Below are 9,041 nucleotides of genomic sequence, written 5' to 3' on the forward strand. Positions count from 1 at the left end.
ATTTGCAGTATACTTTGGTGGTATGGGACACTAAGGTATGTTACATTTAAGATTCTTTGATGTGGTGGTATAGTCCAGTGTGAAACAATACCCAAGGACCTCTAGGGTGAAGTACAAGTAAGCTGAATTGAATTGGGGGCAAACTGACTATATTTTTTACGAGGGCTGACTAAGATTCTTTACCTCGAGAGAAGCCATGTATTTTTTTTGGGTTCAACCCTGGAGCTCCATAGTCTAGACTCAATCTCAGGGAGGGTTACCACATCTCTTCTGATGATGGTCAGTCAGTGCCTTGTTTGGAACTTGATGTTCCTAGATAAGAGATCCTAAGAACTGGATGATCTTGTGATCGGAGCGGTTTATTGTGCACAAGTTTATACAAGATATTTGATAGTGGATCTTGTTTTAAGATATTTCGGATTGTATGTTTCCGTAGTCTTTGGATCACATAGGATGTTATTCCTATGATGGTTGACTATATACATATCTAGAACAGTATCATTGACTGGATATAGCCAATTGAATTTTTATTGATTATCCTCATGTAGAGGCATTTCGAGGATAGATAAGGGGGACCATATCTTCGGTCAGGATTTTGCTCATATCTTTGGTCAGGATTTTGCCCATTGATACTTCCATGTAGATTCTTCCATCATGAGTAATGAACTGATAGCTAATTGTTATGCGATGGAAATTCTATCATGTATTTCAACCCAAGAATTTTAAATACTAGTAATTTTAGAAATTAGGGTTGCTATAAATTGCAACCCAGAAATTGACCTCGAGGGGCTCAATTGATGGGGTTGTTTGAACAATGATTCCTCGATCTCAGCCTAAGAATTTTGAGTTAAAGGGTATTCAACATGATGAATTTTTTTTGTGAATTCCGAGTTAGAACTCAATAGATAAGGTTGATAGAATCATTTACCTTTAGGTACGGATTTTACCATGCTTGTGTATGGCAATGTCAACGGAACTAACTCTGTGGATTCAAGAGTTACTTGATTTCTCGAGGAGAATACTCGACGATACGTAACCTTGTTTAGATTGAGAGATTTACTTTCCTTGGGTTGGTTATCAAAGATTGTGGCTTTGGCCTTAGATTCTCTTTGATTTGATTCTGTTGGGAAGTAAAGCACACTCAAACTAATAGTCAGAGTATAATTATTGGCATTGACTCATCTTCACAGAGAGTCTTCTCGTGAACTCAGGAGTGAGTTCTTAGAGGAAGGGGAGTATGTTAGGTGCATGGTGTACCTAGGGTTGGATAGCAAGTGAACGTGGGTTACGGGATAGCATAGGGCTGGATGGCTATATTTAGACGAGATTGCTATATGTAGAGATTGATTCATATATAGTCTTGCTTTATATGGAGGGAGCTATTCATAGCATTGTGCTATCTATAGCAGGTTTCCTTCTATATAGAGGGAGGGCCAGTGCTATTGTGTAGATGAGTTGAGTGCTCCTCAACTGATGGATGGGGCTTGGACCAAGGCTAGGACTCTCGCCATCTACATGGCGGATCATAGGTGTGTATCGAAGGTCCTCTGGATGGGCTCAGGTGGTATGGGACGCTTGGGTTAGATACGGGCCTATGGATGAGTCGAGTTGTAGCCCGAGTTGTAGCCCACGTGCTTGGGGGTGGTCGGGAGGATCGAGGCGCCTGCGCTATGATTCCTTGTTGGATTGAGGACGAGATTCTAGGTCAGTGATAGGGTTAGATCCTGGGTCGTGTCACTGACATAATGCTCTTGCTACTTGTTGCCGATGTTTGTCCTGGCAAGAGTCTATGCCTGGCGGTGCCCTGATTCTCGCTGGCTTTTTTTTTGCTACTGCAGCATTTTCAGGCCCATTTTCCTGTTGCTTGTAAGCTCTTCTGGTTCATCCTGTTAGGGCAGGGTATGAACTTTTCTAAGCACTAGGAAGGACCGAAACCATAGTGTCTTTGGTGATCCGTCCCTGGCTAAGTATCACTTCTTATGGGCATCTCTATGGCAATCCTTCTCTGACTGCCTGTATGCGCGGGATCTTGATTATCCTGCTTTCTTGTCATATAATGAGACCTTCTGATGTTGTAGCTGCATGTCTTTTTCTTGGGGACTGTTTTTGTAATATAAGAACACATAAATTTCACCCAAAAAAAGAAATGTGTGTGAGTGTGTGCTGCCGCCCCCCCCCCCCCCTTTCTCTCTCTCTCTCTCCATTTTTATCTTTCAATAATTCTTACCACTAAGGTCTGTTAGTTTTTTCTCAATGTAATGGTAAAAAAGAGCAAACAAATAAAAAACGATGTACATATTTGTGGGAATGGATCTGTGTGTGTTTATATATGCCACATGTATTTTTGCATGCATGCATGCACACACAATAGCGGAAGCAAGTTAAGGATCAGTGTAAGTGTATATGCTAATGATGTTAAGCTTGTATGTCTTCAAAACTTTAGGTTTCTGGTGCTTTGGGGTTCAGAAACAATGGTGTCGAATGCTTCTAGAGTATAATGATTCTGATATGACAGTAGTTGGTGAGCAGGTCTCTCGTGGATCAAGGGAGTGAAGAAATTCTCGATGATGAAGACGGACTAGACTGGGAGGTTGGTGAGGAGACCAGGCAGGAGCAGGAGGCAGAAATGAGGATGCAGGCAGAACTCGAAGCTGAAGAAAGGAAGCTTGCCGAGACTTTGGAGTTGCAACGGAGAGTAGAAGAAGAAGCAAAGGAAAAGCTCATTGCAGAGCTTAAAAAGAAACAAGCTCAAAAAGAGGCTCGAGGGCATAGCCCTACCCTAGAAAATAGTTTGACTCTTCATAACAGCAATGCTTCATCTCAAGCTAACAGTAGCTTGTTCTATGAGAACTCTCCATTGGGTTCACTTCCACAATTTGCAGCACTTAATATATCAGAGGTCACCCACCCATCCTCCCATGCATTGGAAGGACCGTTTCTTTGTACCGTAAACACTAGTGACAATGTAGTCTTTGGTAGCACAAACTTCAGCAACGTTGAAGCTGTTGAAAGTCTTCCATCATCTTCATTGCAACTTACTGCAGCCCTACCTATTGAAGAACAATCACATGCTGTGTGTCTTACAGACGTCAAGGATGATAAATATTATGATATGGACGTCAGGCAATTTAATAGTGAATTGGCAGTTTATATAGAAAACTCTTCTTGTAAATCACTTACTTCACCTGATTCTGAAAACCATGGCTTGAATCCTTCAAGATCTAAAAAAAGTGGAAAGAATAGGAGGAAAAAGTTAACTCAGACTCAAGGAGACAGCAATCACAGCATGCCCAAAGAAGAGCAAATATTAAGTGCTCATTCTTTGGAACGGCGCAAAAATGCTGCTTTGGATAGTAAAAATGTGGCGTCCTCAGCTGATGAAGAAATAAAATTGCCTCATCTGAGAGCATCCATGCAAACAGGCACTTCAAGTGAGTGAACAATTGACGAAGCTTTGAACATCGCTTTGTGTTTGTTCCCTGTAGTTTTCTTATCTTGTTCTCATCATTTTCATGCTTCTTTGCCACTTCCTAGTGTACAAACTGATATCACAGGTTTTGCAGGTAGTACTTCAAAAAGGGATAGCAATGACACTGACAACATTTTTCTGGAAAAGTCTGGACACACAGCACGTAAGAAGTTTATCCTTTCTGCTTGTAATGCATGCTTACGTTAGCTGTTGGAATGCTTGTGTCGTCTGTCAGAATTCAATCCTTGGAACTGTATTCTTTCTAGTCAATCCCTTTTTACTTAGGTGTTTCAAATTAGGTGCAGTTTCATTTTTTCCCGACCTGGTTTTATTACATAAGTCTCACCTCTGACAGTGTATATCATGTGTCTTTGATGCACCTTGTAAATCTCAAACATGGATCGACTTTAAGAGATCGGTTTTTAGGTTGGACAGCATATTCAGAAAAGAAGCAATCGTGTTCCATAACCTTTTTTTAATTAGCAATGGACATAGACATTTGTATAGCAGTTTTGGTCCTCTTGGAGTGCTGATAGTTCTCTGTTTTCTGGTTGCTGTTCTAATAACCAAGCATTTACTCCAGTCATCTGCTGTAGTGACTAGCCTTTCTACATTGGTGAAGCTGACCATCTAGCATGCATGCTTACAACTTCCACCCTCCATGTTGTGGTGATGAGTCTATCTTATGTTTTCTATCTCATCCACATGCAACAGTGTTAAGACATTAGGCATCCTCTGTGCAATGATGTCTTGGCCACGGATTTCCTGGATTTCTGTGTCCATCATGGTCACAATACCTCCAATGTGAGCCTTCATGTGGAAAGGGATACAGAATTGATGAGCTAGACTAGAAGTCACCTAGATACTTTGGTGCATATAGTCAATGCAAGTTGTGAGACAAATTAATTTGTTCATCTTTTGTAGATGTGTTTGACTGTCAACAAGAAAATCCCCCCCCCCCCCCCCCCCCCCTACCCCACACACACATTATTTTAAAAAAAAAAAACCCATGGGGTTTCAGGGAAGGGACTTCACAGTGGCTGTCCGAGTATTTGGAATGTCATTCATAGGAAAATTATGAAGCCTGGGTTTGAGAGCAGTATCTGTTTGAATGTTAGGAGGATGCTGTTTGGTTTTTGGTCTTTTGTCTTTTTATAACTAAAATTGTGAAATAACATGAAGATATTAATTACGATTTCTTTATTGTTTTTTCTTCTTTTCGAATTTAGATTACCATCAACTTTATTGTAAACATAAAGCTTAAGAGTGTGGGCTCTGTCCCAGGGAGAAAGTGTTTGCTTTAGTAATTTGTTGCTGCTGCTCAGTTTTTTGCTGTGGCTGAATATTTCGTCATTTGTGTAGCTTTGTTAGTGCCTATGAGTCCACTAAGAGAAGTGAGGTGCTTATGCTAGTGGTCTGAATCAACTTTTAATTGCAGAGAATTCAAGCAAGACATTGAGGCAGCTGAAGGCTGAGCAAGATGCTGAAGAGCGTTTTCAAGCAGACCTTGAGCAAGCAATGCGGCAGAGCTTAGGTAATCATGGAGCTACAAGATTCAACTTTTATAAAAGAAATGGCAACACAGCCCCTCTAATTTTGATGTGTTTGTTTCAGCTAATGTTGCAGACCCTCTGTCCGACAATTCTCAAGGAGAATCTATAAAGGACGAGTCTCTTGCATTAATTGTGTCAGAAAACCTGAGAAATCGATCAGAGGAGGTTGGCAAGGGTTTGCAAAATGAAAGTGGCCAATACAACTGTTTCTTGAATGTGGTGATACAGGTATGGTTTCTTTACAAAAAAGAAGGGCTGTTGGTGAGAAGCATTGGTCTTAAGGTCTTGAGTAGTACTCAATACAGCTGAATTTGAGCAGCTTCTTTGCAGACATTTCGTTGTTGTCACGAGTAAGTTTTGTATTTGGATGCATGTATGTTAACTGTACACAGCATGCACATAGTTGTTTTTGTGGATACATGTATGTGTACTGGTACAGAGCATGCACACAATTGTAGATGCCAGGCATGAATAGGGATAGCTTATTGTCATACACTTTGGAAAGCATACAATGATTCTGTATAGAATTACACTCATGTGTGAGTAAGTGGGGGACATGTGTGCTTGTGTAGCATATCATTTTTATAGAATTATCTACACCCACCTAATGGTGCTTGTTGACAGTGGTGAGGATTTCATCAAAGTATGGTGAGGTTAACTATCAGGAGGCTAAAGCCTGCACTTCTATTTTCTTTTTAATAGTGTGGGGCATAATTTTTATTCATCTAGATGTACATAGTCTATACTGTGCATGGTTGTATCATTGTTTGCATCACTGTCTCAGAACCCTTCATCACGAGTGCACACTGTATTGAGTTGGTGCACACTTTTACCATGAAAAGTGTCAGTAACCATGAAATTGAAAGCTTGCTTCTCAAGGTGGTGGCGGGAAAGAAGATTATAAAGTACAATACTTCTTGAAGATATATTCAAAGTACAGCAAACTATATTATTTGCATGGTGACGGTTTCAGATTCTTTCTTTCTACACAAATAGGTGATATGAATTTTTAATTTAGAAAGTTGTTTCATTTTCAGTCTCTTTGGCATTTGCGAAAATTCCGGGAGGAGCTTCTTTCTGCTTCAAGCATACGTCATTTTCACGTTGGTGATCCATGTGTTGTGTGCGCTCTTCGTGATATTTTTGTGGGTTTAAGTCTCCCGTTATCAGAAACAAGCAAGGAAGCCATCTCTCCGACCACCTTAAGAGTTGCTCTCAGCGCTCTTTATTCCCAAAGGAATTTTTTCCAAGAGGTGCTTTTCATACTATTATTCTTCTTGTGCAGATGCGATGGTTATGTTTCTTGTGTGTGGGTGTAGTTGATGCTTCTGGTGGTGCACATCTGCTTTCACCTGACACAGAAAGGCTGCTATGCAGGCTCAGATGAATGATGCGTCTGAGGTGCTATCAGTCGTCTTTGACTGCCTTCATAAGGCATTCTCCTTGAATGCTGTTCCATCAGATGGTGACTCTGAGACTAGCAGTGGAATTGGTTGCTGGGAATGTCATACACCTTGTATTGTACACAGTCTCTTTGGGCTTGATATCACTATGCAGATGAACTGCCGGGGGTGTGGATTAGAGTCGAGGCATTTAAAATACACCTCATTCTTCCACAATATCAATGCCAGCTCCCTACGCACTGCAAAGGTAAGATTTCCCATGTGAAGCATTCTGATCATGAAGTAGTGTTTCTACGGATGCCTGTTTTTGAATTTCCCTTCAATGCGCTATAATTCATGACTTCTTTCCTTCAGATCATGTACCAAGAAAGCTCTCTTGATGAGTTGCTTAAGCTTGTAGACATGAACCATCATTTACCTTGCGATGTGGATACTGGTGGCTGTGGCCGTCAGAACTACATCCATTACTTACTTCGTGCAGCACCGCAGGTTTTCACCACAGGTTGAGTACAGAGGCTCCTCTTCAAAGCAGGGATATTCACCTTTAATCATTCTCATTTCTTAGATCTGCTAGTTAAACAAGAAGCACTGTTGTAATAGGTAGTGGTATCTTTTGCAGTTTTAGGTTGGCAGAATAATCGAGAGAGTTTGGAAGACATTTCTGCAACTGTGGATGCCATTGAAGTAATTATGGATGTTGGTGTGGTGTATCGTGGACTTGATGAGGGGTTCAAGCATCACTTAGTCTCTGTGGTTTGTATTGCATTCAACTCACATTATCCTGCCTAGATGCGATTTATGTTTCTAGGTTTTCAAATGGCTCCTTGGTGGTGATTGTTGTACAGGTTTGTTACTACGGACAACATTACCATTGTTTTGCTTTCAATTATGATGTTGGAAAATGGGTGATGTTCGATGATACAACTGTCAAGGTACTCTTTTAGTTAAGTCATCTGAAATCGATCTGTAAAATTCTCTCCCTTGGAAGTTTCATAATGTTCTAGTTTTGAGCAGGTAGTAGGCAATTGGGAGGACGTGGCAGACACTTGTCGGAGGGGCCATCTGCAGCCACAAGTTCTGTTTTATGAAGCAGATCCCAGTCTATGACGCAGGAAAGTTGTATTTTGGATTCTGGATGGAGTCTTAGTCTGGCTGTCTTGATGATGACGAGATCCATTGTTTTGAGTAAAGCATGAATTTCCTTCTGATCCTGGGGAAGAAAGTTTTGGATTCATCCACAGCAAGAATGCTGCAAGGATATGGGTAGTCATGCCCTCTGTGAAACATGGAATTTTTCTTGTGCGAACTTAGTCCTGGGATATACTGAAAGAAGCAGAGGTAGAGAGCATCCTGCATTTCCCCAGATGGTGCTAGCTAAGGTTCTGTTCTATGAAGTCTTATAGAGTTTCCCTCCCACTGGTGGAGTGGACACCAAGAGGCCTAGCGCTCTTGTGAGCACGTGAAGTTCATGGGAGCATTTTTTACTGCGAGGCCAACGCGACTTGAGATCTCAACCTGACATCTGAATTGTAAATTGTGCAAGGCCTGTGTCTTTAGTGCACGGAGGAATGTTGGGGAGTTCTATAGAGTAGGGACTTCTTAAGAGGGTACGACCTTGAAAATTGTGGTTGTAAATGTATAATTCCATTTGCCTGGTGTGGCAATGTCTCAATGTATCAATATCGACAGTCAAAAAACTTGTGAACCATGATGGAAGCTTAGCTGCTGCGAAAGGTGTGGAGACGGGTTAAGGATCAAGATACGTTGGTGGAGTTGGTGGAAGCGATGGTACATCTTAAGTATCCATTGTTAGATTAAAGGTGTTCATGAGATACGGTGGACTTCAAACAGGTCATGAATAATAAATCACGAGAGGTCACATATATGACCCCTTCTTTACTATGTATTTTAGAACAAAGCAAATAGTGGAGAGCAGCCCAATTGGGGAGCCGTGTTGTACTGGTCAAAGTAGTATCCTGTTTCATTCTATTGTGTTCAACGTGGAGTTATTATCTGGGTTGCTTCTGTGCAGCAAGGCTTTTGTTGAGATTCATATAGCTAGCTCTGAAGGCTCATAGGATGGGGCCTGCTGTTTCAAATTGAGCTCATGCTCGAACCCTAGGAGTTAACAATTGCTGACTTGGTGGTTTTCACAAGAACCACTTATGAGCGGATGGCTACTTGTAAGGAGCTAGTTGGCCATAATGCTAATTGGCTAAACTGGTAACTTAATCTATACAGGCAACCAACCTGGTTTTGAACCTTACCTGAAGAGGTTCAGGCTTTCCTTTTTGTTCGGTTGGTCTCTCTTCTGTATGAAATTAAATATTATCTTTTTATGGATAGTTGATTTTTATGGAGAGTAGATGCATTGTGATAATGCATTAGCCTAATGTTGTGAATTCATAACCGTTTGTCTTTTGTGAGTGCATGTATCATAATAATGTACAGATGCAATCCATATACCATTTGCGGTTCCAGTCTCACCTAGATTTAGTGAATCCATTCATGCTGAAGACTCTTTAAATGGACGTTCTACTTGGATAATGTAGTCATGTCATTGGCACTATTATTATTATTCTTGATGTGTGTGGGGGCTTTGGGTGTGGGGGTTTT

The 9,041-nt window shown here is 41.0% G+C and overlaps 1 protein-coding gene across 2 annotated transcripts in view; it reads left to right on the forward strand.

Moving 5' to 3' along the window:
• LOC147888065 (uncharacterized) overlaps positions 1–8,819 on the forward strand; it is a 46,563-nt gene extending 37,744 nt beyond the window's left edge. Inside the window, exons 6-16 of one of the 2 annotated variants that reach the window (XM_087393744.1) lie at positions 2,530–3,431; positions 3,564–3,632; positions 4,908–5,003; positions 5,084–5,250; positions 6,060–6,275; positions 6,400–6,672; positions 6,780–6,927; positions 7,045–7,178; positions 7,271–7,357; positions 7,440–8,727; positions 8,792–8,819. In XM_087393744.1, coding sequence (XP_087249870.1) covers positions 2,530–3,431; positions 3,564–3,632; positions 4,908–5,003; positions 5,084–5,250; positions 6,060–6,275; positions 6,400–6,672; positions 6,780–6,927; positions 7,045–7,178; positions 7,271–7,357; positions 7,440–7,532 — 2,185 coding nt within the window. In that variant the 3' untranslated portion in view covers positions 7,533–8,727; positions 8,792–8,819. Of the gene's footprint in view, positions 1–2,529; positions 3,432–3,563; positions 3,633–4,907; positions 5,004–5,083; positions 5,251–6,059; positions 6,276–6,399; positions 6,673–6,779; positions 6,928–7,044; positions 7,179–7,270; positions 7,358–7,439; positions 8,728–8,791 lie in introns of those variants that run through there. The other variant, XM_087393746.1, reaches the window with a different exon arrangement.
• Positions 8,820–9,041: the final 222 nt, after the last annotated feature.

The sequence above is a fragment of the Dipteris shenzhenensis genome, chromosome 22 (assembly GCF_047967505.1).
Source record: "Dipteris shenzhenensis isolate YYH24624 ecotype China chromosome 22, Dip_SZ_1.0, whole genome shotgun sequence".
NCBI lineage: Eukaryota > Viridiplantae > Streptophyta > Polypodiopsida > Gleicheniales > Dipteridaceae > Dipteris > Dipteris shenzhenensis.